The 14574-nt window shown below is 41.5% G+C and overlaps 1 protein-coding gene across 1 annotated transcript; it reads left to right on the forward strand.

The window, feature by feature from the left end:
* Positions 1-983: 983 nt before the first annotated feature.
* Positions 984-13415, forward strand: iqck (IQ motif containing K). The gene is made up of 9 exons (XM_034143832.1): positions 984-1037; positions 1569-1693; positions 1785-1941; positions 2192-2289; positions 2644-2696; positions 2806-2883; positions 3158-3242; positions 9198-9309; positions 13021-13415. Exons 1-9 carry the CDS (start codon positions 986-988, stop codon positions 13269-13271), a joined length of 1011 nt encoding a protein of 336 aa, XP_033999723.1. The 5' UTR covers positions 984-985; the 3' UTR covers positions 13272-13415.
* Positions 13416-14574: the final 1159 nt, after the last annotated feature.

Below are 14574 nucleotides of genomic sequence, written 5' to 3' on the forward strand. Positions count from 1 at the left end.
GCTGATAGTTAAAGATGTGACATCATTTAGGACTGAACTGTTTCTATAATAGCACAAAATGATGGCCCATCAGTAATATAATATGGCTAAACTCAAAGAAACAACTAAATACAAAATGACAAAGTGGTATGAAACAAAAATCCCTTAAAATAACAATTACAGTTTTAACTATTATTAGCTTATGGTGTTTGATGAGTTGCGCTGTGATGCCAAAGATCTACTAATTTAAAATGGTAAAATACTTAATTAACTGGCATCTTGATTATTTGAAATGAATGTGTAATCTATGAATTCAAGGAGTTTTTCCAGGTGTTTCTTACAGGCACAAGAGGGTTAATAACTATACATGTATGGTTAAGCAATATCACTCACAGACATAACTGAGAGAATTTACACAAAACGCTGACATCAGACAATTAACTAGTGAAGGATACAGGTCATTAAAAACTAATTTATTATTATTAGTTTATATTAAACCAAATGTAAAACTAATATTTTGTTTCTTCGAAAGGTAAAGCCTTTTGTCAATCAATTTCTATATGTATGCTGCCCTCTAGCGGCGAACACCGGAACAACGTATTTAAAATGCACACATTGTTTTCCATGAATTGCAGCGTTCCGGTAAATTTTAACCTACATTTTGCAACTACGTCAGCCTAACGTATTACACCTTTTGCACGAGAAGTGTCAATATGCCGTAGGTATTGAAAACACTAGTTAATTTAGAGACTAAAGGTTGACGCATTTTAATCTATGTTCGGTGAGACATCGTGTGTTTATCGTGTATACCAGGAACTGTTTACAGGTATTGCTTTAGTTATTACTATGTTTTTTTTACAGCTTTGAGCACCTGTTTGTTGAACATTATCTTCCAGCCCTACTATTCTGCTCTTCTTGTTTTTTTTACAACGGATATCATCAGCATGACGACTTCCTTAGCAACCTAGCGTGTCCATAGCAACAATTGGAGCTAACAGGCGGAATAATGGCAAATATTATCTGTTCCAAAAAATCACTTTGGCAACAAGTGTGTGAAGGTAAGCCAACCATGTTTTATTTGTTCAAACCTCCTGTCGTGTTCTGGTCAAATCTGACCGATTTACTCCTTTCATCAATCATAAATATTGTGTTTTACATGTTGTTGCTTCCAGACCTCATGCTATTCTCCACAGCAGGCAGTTGAACATATTTGCTGATCACCACTTGTCTTTTTTAGTGGTTTAGTCAACTTTGTGACACCTTCGATGTTCCTAGTCATAGGAAATGATTAGACCTATCCCTAGATTATTTTTATCCATCAGATACACACCAACAAATCGACAACCATGTTCATTTTGCAACACATTTGAAGTGTTTCTTCTTTGTATATTTACTGCAGTTATTCATGCAAACCAGTAGTCTGAGACATTGTTCACAGCTTAAAAGGGTGTTAGAAAAAAATGAGGTGATAGGTGCAATCTGAAAAACAGACTGGTCAAATTGAACCAGGAGTAAGGGGGGAGAATCAAAGCTTCTTTTTTTTTATGTAAATGGTGTTAAATGATGGCATATGTTTTGTGTTTTTGTAGAGTTTGAAGCCGAGCTTCCCAGTCCTCCCAGTGCTGTGTGGACAGAAAGCAGCTCAGGGACAAACCTCTCCCAGTACAGCACCAGTAAACCCTCCCCGGTCTTCTGTGGACTCCCCACAGCCAAGGTCAGCTCGCCCTTTAGTTTCTTCATCTCTGTGGCTGACTAGTTTACATCCTGTCACACTGGCATCCTCTGAACTGAATTGGTTTCAATAGGTGTGTGTGGACGATGACCCTCTCAGAGACTTTGACTCTCTGCTTTGCCACCCTGCTCTTCCTGGCTACTCTGTGTTAGGAAAACCTTGTCTTTCAAAAATGAAGCGTCCCCCTCCCCCTGCAGCTGAAGCTATGATGCCTCCACAACTACATAAAAGTAAGATGACGATCAAATCAAACTTGTTTTGTTTAGCATTTTTCAAAACAGTTACAAAGATATACATACAAGAATAAAAAACAAGAAAGAACACCCCAATAAAACCGTAAGGTAAAAGGAGGTAAAGGAGAAGTTATGAAAGAGGGATTAAAACCAGACTGCACAGGGAGAAAAACACTGTAACTGATCCAGCTTTTCCCTGCAGAGTGCAACAGACATTTAGTTTTGTATAAATGTGTGTGTGTGTCAGGTCCTGTCACACACTTTTTGGAGCGGAGAGTGTTTCCGGTGTTATTGCCTGGACTGGAAGCTTTGCTGACAGAAGCACGGAAGCATGGCTGTCTGGAGGTCTGTGTTTATCTTTGATAAATATTTTACCACAAATTAGTTTAATTAAAACTTGGGCAACAAATGATGAATATGTTTGATTGCATTGTCTCTTAGAATAGATATGGTAAAATGGACATCATTTCCTCAAGCACTGTGCAGTTTTTAGGAACCTGTATTTTAAATGTTTAAATGTTCTGCTAGTTTATTCTTTAAACTTTCCACTGCCAATCAGTTGGCAATATTGCAGTTTTTACTTCACCACATTTATTTTACAGCTGTAGTTGGTATTTTATTTGCTAATTAAAAACAAAGTAGTCTTAAATACTACTTCTGCATGGTGCATGGCATCTATCACTTTCTTTTGTGTTGCAGAGGGAAAGAACAGCATTTAACCCGTGTGACTTCCTGACTGAGTGGCTCTACAAGTAAGAGACAACATACACACACCCTCAATGTTTATATTATTTTCACTCATGTATTTCATCATTTTGATTGGGTTTCATGTTTGTTTTGTGGTCCTTTGCCTCTCCTCAGTCAAAACCCCCGCAGGCGAGAACAGGTTCCAGTGAACTTCCACGACATCCCCTTTGTGAAGGACTGGATTAAAACAAAGTGAGTGTCTTCCAAACCACACACACACACACACGCACACATACACTACAGTTGTAACCTCCAAATGTATTGTTTTTTCAAGAAATTATAGACATTCTTTGGCCTTTTTTTTTGTTCCATTGTTACCAGTTTGATATATGGCTAAAGTATAAAGCAAACAATAATTTCAAGATAAATAATTATGTGAACACTATATATAAGGTAAGACAAACATGCTCATTCAACAATGATACATGCTATATGTTCTAATGATTTTCAATTGTTTTATCTTCAGTCCCAGGCCTCCTGTCCCTCTGTTTCTCCTGCTGAGCGAGGATCAGGCTGCTCTGCTCATCCAGGCTTTCTGGAGGGGATACAAGGTACACTATAAAATAACTTGATATAGCAATGCACTCAAAAGACTGGGAAAAATATCCCATAACTTGACATATTTATACTTAACCTCAGTGGTTCCTGTTTTCGCTTACCAACTCTAATTAATAAAATAAACTTTTAAAAACAAGGGACATTTTAATTTAGAAGTAGAAAGCTTGAAGCCTGCAATAACTCCATACACCACAGCAAGTCTGCTGCTTGCCTGTGTAAGTGTGTGGGTCTGTTCTCCTGACAAACAATAGGCACTATACTGCATGTGCATTGGCCAACAGTGCGTTCTTGTTGTATAATCCCATCCTGCTGAAAGGCTCCGCTTGCACAGGGATTGCAATTTCATTCAGCAGCTTGATTATGTCATCAGCGATGCTGGGATTTATTTCCTTCCTGTGTGGGTGTCGTGGTCTGAGTACTCTGTGCTGTGATATAAATAGACACAAACAGAAACTACCAGAGGCAAACGGCAGCAATTTCTTCACACTCGTACACAAATAAACCAAGTATTGTGTGCTGTAGGGATGAAAGCAGGGGTCATGTTTCTCTATCTCTACAGAAGCTTATTTTTCATGTTCTACCCTTCGTGCTTGTTGGAGGATTGAGCTTTAACGTTTCTGCACAAACCATTGAGAGGAAAAGATGCCAGCTGTGCTGTCACATATTATTACATTCTGTTTGAGTGATCTGAACAGTTTTGCATGGTGTGTTTGAGGGTATGCGCACGAAAGATGTATTGAATGTGTGTGTGCATGCGTCCATGTTTGGGTACTTGCACACCAGTAGGGGGCAACACTTCCTCTTCTGTTTCTGTAACAGAAAAAAAGCTAAATAAATCGTACTGGTCTCTGCTCACATTAGGTGGCAGCAGTGCACCGGCCCCCTTTCCCTGCTCACTGTGTTTACCCTAAACCAAAGAGAGGTTCAGTGGGGCCGCTGATAACACTGCAGCTCAGCACCCAAGGGATTTAGAGGGAGAGACACAGCCAGGAGGAGAGAAAAAGTGAGAGAATGGGAGGATATATCCAAAAGGATGAAGCTCAGGCTATATTAGGAACATTTTCAGATGGACAACAAAAGAGAGAAGAGAGGCAAGATGATGTTTCAGAGTGGATTAGGAATGGGGTATGGATGAGGGAAATGCAGCTTTAGCTAAATCTGTGGCGGCTAAAAGTAGGCAGAGAGATGGAGCCTCTGGGAAGCGCAGGGAGGCTGTGAACGCAGCACATTCAGGGTCTGAAATGAGGGTTTGCTCCTTCAGATCATGACTTATTCAAAGTACACAGGGTGGAGATATTTTGGGTAGGCACTGGGGCGAAGTCCTGACAAGCGTTGTAGTGTTACATTGCTGCTGTTACCTTGGCTTGAGAAAACAGCAGTTTACAGCTCAGTGGGCAGCAGAGCAGAGGACATCAGCACAAAAAGTCATCTGTGAAACACCGGTGTAAAAGTTATTAGTTCCTTTGTTTCGAACACCTTTTGTGTGTGTCTGCTAGTGCCAACCCTAATCTTCTGATCATATCAAAATATTGTCTCACAGATTGGATTTTAAGTGAACAATACAGGCTATATTTCATCATAATCTCTCCTAATTTGTAAGGTCTTGAGATATTTTGAGGTTTTAATAGGAGTGTAATAGGATTATGAGATTTTGCTGTAGAACAACACTAAAAAACATGACTCAATCATTAATAAGTTTTCTGTGTGTTTTTTTAAATATTACACAAAATATTGTAACATAAAGATATCTAATGTTATGATTAGCACATCTCTACTTCCATTAAAATACCCTTCTCCACCCCATCCCCTCCACACACCCTCTTATTTCCCCCCACTCTTACACTCTCTGCCGTTATATAACCTGCCTGACGCAAGGCTGACTGCAGAGGGTGTGTGTGCGTGTGAATCCATGGGAGTGTGCGTGTGTATTCATGGGAGTGTGCATGTGTGTGGGAGTCTGCGTGTGAATCCATGGGAGTGTGCGTGTGTATTAATGGGAGTGTGTGTGTGTGTGGGAGTGTGCGTGTGTATTCATGGGAGTGTGCGTGTGTGTGGGAGTGTGCATGTGTATTCATGGGAGTGTGTGTTTGTGAGAAAGATAGACAGTAAGACCGAGGCCCACAAAGCAGGGGAGGGGGTATATGTGAAATTAGTAATTGCATCAGTCCGTTATGAATCTATTTTATAAAAACAGATTTGGGAGTGAAGAAGAGCAGCGATAGAGATAGTGCACATGCACACACACACACGCACACACACACCACTAAATCACGTGTCTGACCTAGACAATACGACTGTCTCTTGTTTCTCACATGTACATCTATGAAGAGCTGCTGGATCTAAACATATTACATAATCTTCTTCACACTGTGTGCATTAGCTCAACACTAATCCATTCATCCTTGCCTGCTACTGCACACATATGCACACACACTCAAACACGTCTCTCACTCACACACACACACACACACACACACACGCGCACACACACACTCGGTTGATCACTCTCAGGCTCTCTCAGGTCTGGTCTAATGTGGCTGCTGTGTAATAAATAGGCATTACAATTAGGCTGTCAGTATTAATGCTGTGTGGTCAGGTAGAGAGGCAAGCTTTTATCATAATCATATCCTGCCCACAGCCCTGTCTAACCTCACCAAGAATACTACATTCTGGTTAAAGTGTTTTTTGTTTCAGTACATGATTTGATTTCAGGTTTGTTACTAAATTATTTGATTGTTTAAAAATGTTAACGGAATAGTACAACATTTAATAAAATATGCTTGTTTGATTTCTGGCAGAGAGGTAGACGAGAAGATCGATGCCACTCTCCGGTAAATACAAAGCTGATTACAGGAAATGGAGAGAAATGGCAAGCTGGCTCTGTCCAAATAACAAAGTGTAATCGTGACAATTCACATTAACGTACACTAGAGATGAGTGTTACCAATCTTTTCATCTTACTCTCCAAAAAAACGAACCAAATAAGGATACATTGCCAAAATGTTGAACTACTGCTGTAAAATCTTCAGTAGTTTGATTGTCACGGTCATTGGTTTTTGAGTTGTTGAAGAAGCATTGTTTCTGGTTAAAGTCGCAGGAACCCTAATGTAGTGTCTGAAGTGGGGGGGTTTATGAGAGGACTATTGGCCAATGTTATTATCATTTATTAAGTACACTTCAATACATATTTTGTTAAGGTCCCAAATTGTCTTCTAGAGCTAGTAAGCCCAGATATTGTCTAAAAGTAGGACACTGAGTATTGAATTTATTCCACATGACATCAACTAATAGAGCAGAACACACACACACGCGCACAAACACACACAGCCAGAACTAGGTCTTCGATTCCAGCTGAATGATCCCAGAGCAGTGATAGATGAATGGTTTGAATTGAGGTCCAGTGTTAAGTCAGTGCTTGGCCACGTGCAGTGACACAGAAAATATGTCATTCTAGTAGCCGTTTGTTCTGTTTGTCCTTACCTCCCCCTCCTACCGAAGGGCTGTAGGGGCCCGCTGCCCCTGAATGTGATGGGCTGATCATAACACGAAAGGCCAATTCCTATTCCTGTAATGTCCACTATCATCCGTAATACATAACGTTGTTTAGGTCTTGTTCTTACAAACGGTTGATTTACAGTGCAACCACTTCCTTTGCCTGAAGCATGAATCATTCACAGGTTCCTCCGCTGGGTAAACCATCATCATCGTCAAACAAAAAGATGATGGATCGGTGGGTGGATGGGGGGTGAGGTGAAGATGTAGATGGCTGTGGTGGCTGTGTCCGTCTTTATGCAGCCTGTCAGTGTGTCTGGTGATGTGACCGCAGCCAGTTCCTCTGAACAGAAGCCATTGTGCTGCTGCAGAGTGTGAGACTGGGAGAGGAGCTCGCTCTCACAGGCACATTTGCACAAAAAGGGAATGCAGCTTGAAAGGCTGTGCAGCGGTATTGAAGTGTGTGAGAAAAAGGGCATGGGGTTCACCGTTTGTGACACTGTGTGGTTCAACGCAGTTTTATGGTTATGTGTTGAGTGTGGGCTGCTGGCTTTGGGAGATAGGAGAAGATGGAGTCCCTATTTTTAGTGTTTTTTGCTTTTGTGTCATCAACACGTGTGTTTTTATGTGGTTATGCAGGCAGGCTTGCAATGCTTTACAATTTGTTCAAATCACTCTGATCCCAAACCATCATGCATACAAGCATCAGTGTCGTGTGCAGCGACGTTGATCATCATAGCAACACGATACTGTATTATGGTAGATTAATTAATGCTTCAAACCAGGAAGAATACATTAGAAAATCAATTAATTTGGTGTAATCAGCTGTACTGATGCATGCATAGGCTTCAAACGCTCAAGCACTCAGTTTTTTGTCTCGTGCCATCACAAGGAAACTGGCAAACTCGTGTAGAAAGCATGTATTTGAAAAGTCAGCTTTCTAAGAACGTTGACTTTAAATGTTGTCTTTGTTTGTGTGGCACATTGCAAAATCTTTATGTCCTGGGGACTCGCGCTGTGAAAATGTTCCATTGTTCAGTAGCTGACGGCAACAGAAGAAGAAATGGTGGTACAAGGTTTCTGCGGGGCACAGATGAAGACTGACAGAGTAGAAATGGCCACACAGAAACAAATGGACGCACACAAACGATGGTGAGCAAACACGACAGACTCCAACCCCCACCCCTCCTGACCCTCACCCTTCATTTCCATTTCTATGGTTCGCTCCCATCAGCAGAGGGGCTGCTGCGGCACTGTGACACCCGGTGAATGAACTGTTGGAGCCCACTCGTCTTACCCATTCCTGAACCCATCGACAGGCTTATATAACAGGCCCACTTTCATACCCACTGCTAATAGCATCAACATTGTGGCCATTCAAGCAGCAAAATGGAAAGATAGGAGTAATACAGACAACAAGATGGGAGAGAAAAACAGAGGGGAGAGGAGAGAGATATAACTGAAATGTGCTGGAGAATCAGAGGAAAATAAGGTGTTGGTTTGAGAGATAGTGTCACGTTGAGTATATGGAGACGAAGAAGTCCACCTGCGTACTGAAGAGGAGAGGGAAGACAAGGGGAAGAAGCAGAGTTACTGGGAGGAATGGTTGTAAGTAGAGGAGATAAAGAAAGGAAAGCAAACTCTTCTGAGAAATGTTCTTTTCATCTAACGCAGTAAGTCTGTTTAGTCATCTCTAAGGAAAGCCAGCAGTGTCCAAACAAACACAATAACTACAGGGGTTTCCCCAAAGCATGGGAACTCCCATTGGAGAATTCGGATTAAAACATTTTACAAATCAAATTATGAAAATCAGGCAAACAAAAGTATAGATACAAAAGATTAAAAAACACAAGATAAAAAGACAATTATACATATTGTAGAAAACAAGACATAAGTCTGTATAAAAGCTTCTTTAAAAAGATGATTTTTGAAAAGGAATTTAAAGTTGTTTCTGATTCTGTTTCCTGACATAAGCTGACAACTGAAATGATGACTGAGCATATCATGTTTACGTTTTTCACCCCTACTATTTTTTGCGAACAGTAGGATATGAAGTTAGGGATAAGCATGTCTGCTGCACAGATGTGACCTGAAAATAGCAAAGTACATAGTAGTGCCGTCCCAATATCAGATTTACAACACAAATATATAATTATATCATTTACATTCACCCTTTACTTTGTTTTGTGTGAACTGAAAGAAACCAAAATGATTTAAGAGTTGCTCGTTTGTTTTGTAGTTGTTATAATTACCATGTGTATTTTTGAACATGATGGAGGGTGGAGGTTGTGGTGTTCACATTTACAGTAAATGAGCCACTTTAACATCCATACAGGAACAGAAGGATTTATTAACGAACTAACACTTCTAATGGAAAACACTGTACTCACACTGATTAGCCTAATTAACTTATTGGCAAAGTTTGCTTATGTCAATTTGTTGTTTGTTTGTTATAGATTAGGTCACGCCCAGATGTGCAGGAGCTGCGCCAGTGGCAGAAAGAACTGAGAGAGAACCGTGACATCGCCAAAACTGTCGCGCAGTTCTGGGCCCAACGAGAGAGCCGAGGTAAGAGCGAACACACACACACACACAAACACACACACACTCACACGGTATCACTGAATGCCAGGCTCTCAGGCAACACAATACTATTGATCTTTTATTTTCCCATGGTGCCAAACAGCTGTTGATAGGCAGGCAGGATGCCAGAACACGTCAGAATCCACACAGACAGGCTTTAAAGCAATAGATATTACCCCATACAGCACTATACACAGTATACACAGTATACACAGTATACACAGACACGTATATCAGCTGGTGCACAGTACAGTCTCAAGCACTCGCACGTATAAACTGCAGATACAGTATTCATCCAAACGAGACTTTGAAGTTAAAGCAGAGCGATAAGGAGAGCAGTGACACAGAGAGAGAGAATGAGGGCAGAGAATAAGAAGGAGACGGGGAGAGTGAGTCGCAGAAAGACTGAGAAGATTGAAAGTGAAGTAGAGAAAAGCAAATGTCTGCAGGGCGCAGGGTGTGTGTGAGTGATGGAGAGATAGAGGATACAGGACATGTGAAGAATTAGAGGAGATACAGACAGAGCAAAGAGGGATCAAGATGAAGACAGAGATGTGGTGTGTGTGTGTGTGTGTGTGTGTGTGTGTGTGTGTGTGTGTGTGTGTGTGTGTGTGTGTGTGTGTGTGTGTGTGTGTGTGTGTGTGTGGGTGTGTGTGTGTGGTGTGTGTGTGTGTGTGTGTGTGTGTGTGTGTGTGTGTGTGTGTGGTGTGTGTGTGTGTGTGTGTGTGTGTGTGTGTGTGTGTGTGTGTGTGTGTGTGTGTGTGTGTGTGTGTGTGTGTGTGTGTGTGTGTGTGTGTGTGTGTGTGTGTGTGTGTGTGTGTGTGTGTGGTATGCACACATGAAGGACAAAGCAGAGCAGCTGAGAATGCAGGCCCATGTCCAGTTTGACTGAAGAGTGATTTATCTTTGACCTTGTATACACACACACACACAAACACACACTTTGGTACACTGTACACATGATTGCCATCAGAAAGTCCTCCTCCTGATTCTTGAGGTTAACAGATACTGTTTTGATGCTGATTTTAGCTCGAAGGATGGCATTGTGGGTCAAGCACTTGGAAATATCTTAACAACTATTGGATGGATGTGATTAAATGTTTTTGCCTCAAGCACCACAATGAGGTTTGATTTATGACTAACACCGGCAAAAGGAATGACATTTCCCTCAGCTGTACTTTGTGGTTTGTGCTAATTAGCTAATGTTAACATACTCCGCTTAAAGGATGAACATGGTCAACGTTATACCTCTTAAACATGAATATACTGTATAAGCATATAATGCTAGCATTAGCATTGCTAACATGTTTTCCACACATGCCATCTATTGTAACAATGTAACTCCATGTGTTCTGAAAGTGCATGAAAACTAGTTAGCAAGTGGACTTCTCCAGCCGAGCAATTACACTATGAGAGGGAGCAGAGTGGCTCAAACAGCAAAGTTGTGGGCCATACAAACCAACACACATATTGAAAAACAACAAACTCCATGTAGAGTTGTAAACTTGTTTTATCTTACTTTTGTTACATGACATAGAAACTTAATTAATTTCCGATAGGTAAGTTATGTTACAAACATACTTGTTTAAACCCAAACCCTGATCTTTTTGTTTATCTGACCAAGTAGTATTGCTGCCAAAACTCTGCACTTCACTGCAACGCTCGAGAATGGGAATGCACAAAAAATAACAATATAAGGTAATAGTTGTAAGATATCACACGACCAGTTGTATGAGGAATTGTGATGTAAACCGAGTGGGACTGTACTCTGGTGTTAATACTTTGAGAGTTTGCCACTACCAGAAACAACGTTCACACTAAAGTTGTTATATGACTCGTGCATCCAAAAATATTTATTAAGGGTGCTTCAAATGAATGTGCATACAGCCTAGAGGATGATGAACAGACACTCCAACCTGCACACTAACGCCATGTGTCGCTATCAGCACCTCTGTTTTTGTCACCCACAAACAATGACACCGCCATAAACACAGGTTTCTTCCACGCTGACACATTCCTCACAACAAAGGCGCTCTCTGCACTGCTGCGCTGTGCTGCTGCCGCTTACTGAGCTATGTCCTGCTGCACCACTGCTGCTGACCTTACATTTTTGCAGGGGGCCTGGGGATGTTTGTGTTTGTAAGAGAATGTATGAGTTGAAAAGAGAGTCTGCCCAGACCGTCGTGAACAGAACTGATCCCTTCAACAGAATCTGAAATGGATGAGAGAAAGAAATAGAAATGTGTGAGCTAGCGGAGGAATTTGGTGCTGAAGTTGCAGTTTGTTTGCTGGTTTTGCCTGTTGTTGTTTGTAATGATGCAAGCACTACCCCTCAGCACTGAGATGATATGACCCATGTTTGGGATGGAGGCTGTGGTACATGGGGGGTGAGTGAGTGAGTGAGAGAATTATTTACTGTATAGATGTTCTTTAAGTCGATATAGCAACAGCTGCACTCGTCTCATTTGACCCGAGGAGACCAGCAAGCGATACCTCTTCTGTCATTTCACATTTCACAGTCTGTAATCAGAATTAGTCAGAGACAGAAAGGAAAACAAAAGGGGGAAAGAGCAAAGTAACCCAGAGAGCAGACACATGGTGAGACCTCAAGGTCGGAGGTCACGGCTCATTGGGCAGGTGCAGCTCTCAACAACTCATGAATCACTGAATGACTGTCCTTGACTTGAAGCCTGACGTACCATCAGTCCTAGCTAACAGAGTTGTTAGCTAGCAGAGTATTTAGCCAGCCTCTGAAATCCCCTTTTTACCTCTTGGTAAAAGTTATAATTTCAAGGTCCCCTATTAAACTATTTTTCATCAATATATTATAGCTCTCAGATATATACAAAACATGTCTCTGAAGTGTTTTGCTCAAAATACCAAACAGATCATGCATTGTAGCATCCCATAATCCTCTCTGTTTCAGCCCTGTTTCAAAAGTGCTGATTCTCTGTCTGTTACTATAGATGAAAATAAGGAGCCACTCCCAACGCCCCTCTGCGAGATATTTGGTTAAAAAAAACACAATGATCCAGTAGGAGGAGATTCAGGTGATAAGGGGGGGGGGGGTTACCTTGTTGGTTATTGGCTAATGGTTACATAAGACAAAAAACCTTTATGACATCATAAAGTGGCTAAAATCTGATCAGCTCATTTTCAGACAGGTTTTTAATGGATCAGGACAAAAAGTGAGCGAATCTTTTTTCCTGAAACGTTCAGAATCTCTTTGCACAGAGGGGACACATGTTTATTTATAAAAGACATGAAAAAGTGGATTTTGCATAACAGGTTAATGTTAATAATAATAAAATTACAGTTATATTAATGTTCCAGTTACATTTTACCTTTGCATTTTTCAGTAACTAATATTTGTTATGCCTTCACACACCAGAGTATTGTACTTAATAAAGAAAAGAGGCTTACAGTACAATTAGATTTCTAAAAATAGTGGTGTAAACCATTCATGATGCTATTAAGCCGTGATATAAGCACAGTGCAGAGCGGCGGCCATTAGCGCGACCAGTTGGGAACTTGGAGAGACTCGCATGCACTCTTCTTATGGGCTGCACACTCGCAACGTCAATGTAAACAAAGCACAATAACTCAAAATACCCCACACACAGGTAGCCATTGCTCCACGGTGTCTTTACATGTGTTTATGGAACCTTTAAGGATGCATTTCTTCTTTGTCTCCAGTTGGCTCTGCAATGACAAATCTTCCGGGAAGCCCCCAGCCCGGCGACTCAGATGTGTCCATCCAGGTGGTTTCCCCCACCCCGCAGAGCACCGTGGTCCACACCCCCACCCCCCAGATGACCCCTGATGGCATCGAGTGGCTGACCCCCAGCCTGCGCGGTGCGGAGAAGATGGCCTCCTCAACAGTGACCGATTTCCTGGCTGTGTCCATGCATGGTGAAAAATCCCTGACTGCACCTCCCTTTAACTAGAAACATGAACAACGTGGACTGGTGGCATTGTTAACTGAAATGATTAGCTCTGTGAACAAGGCTTTCCTGGTGATTAAAAGCTATAAACCTCTGTTAGGCTGACGTCAAACCGAGCGAAGTGATCATTGAAACAAGCCATTAAAAAACGACTGTAACCAATTGGACACACTGTGCAGAGATTTATGGTCAGAGGTTCGTGTCTAATTAGTTGATTGCTTTCATTGCCTTTTCGATGGATCACTTCCATTCACAAGTTGTTTTAACAGATTAACCACATGTAGTACGGTTCACATATTATTACGGTCGGGAGAGAAGTCTCTTGTAACAGACTTCATATTGTGTCCCAGCACCTCTAGCTGATAGCTCACTGGAAGATAATCACATAGCATTTCCTTGACTTGTCATTTCCTTTTTCATTTGCAATACATAAAACTGCACAAAAGAAGTTATAGCGTTTCCATTCAAGCCAGGAATTGAGGCCAGAGTGAAAGGTGAGTCAGTGTTTAGAGCAGCACTTTTCTATCCTGTTTATCAGGAAAGGAAATGACCCTGTCAGGGAAACGGAGAATAAAAAAAAGAGGGTGGGCGATTGACAGTTGTCGTACAGAGCAGATAGTCCTTACTGTTTCACAAGCAATAATTGCCCTGTTTTTTATCTCCTGACACACCTCTAACACCTCTGGTTTTAATTAGTTTATTTGTTTTTCTAGATGTAGCTAAAGGTTAAACATTTAGCATTTTGCCACTGATGACGCCATCACCTTTAGCAGACCTTTTTTATCCCTGGTAGCATTCAAACGCCATCTTAAATGTCACATATGAGCCATGGAAAGTTCATGAAATCCGATTAGAATAAAAATTCAGGATGAAAAAGACTGCTGCTCAACTGCATTTTTTAAATCTCCTTCATGGCAACTTAAAAGGCATTTTTTGACACACATCAGGAGGAGACATTATAATCTGATGAGTGAACAAAGTGCACTCCTGGCATATTTCCATCATGCACCTGAGAGGATACTTGTGGCTTCCCCTCCAGTGTCTCTGCAGAGCAGCGAGGCGGTGACCTCCTGATGGACGGATTTCCTGACCATCCCAGTCACTGATGCACACCGCCTCACACCGAGGCATGAGGAGGGTCATGTATCTCCCTCTGCAGGTATGTGGATGCCTGGGAGACAGCTGCCTCTGGGTAAAGTGATAAAACAGTCCATTTCATTCTGGGGTTATCTGATAGTGCAGCCAGCTCCAAGGAGTCTGGCAGCACTTTGCCCGACTGAAACTGGATCACACAGCAGCAGGAGGG

This window comes from Trematomus bernacchii, unplaced genomic scaffold, assembly GCF_902827165.1.
Source record: "Trematomus bernacchii unplaced genomic scaffold, fTreBer1.1, whole genome shotgun sequence".
Lineage (NCBI taxonomy): Eukaryota > Metazoa > Chordata > Actinopteri > Perciformes > Nototheniidae > Trematomus > Trematomus bernacchii.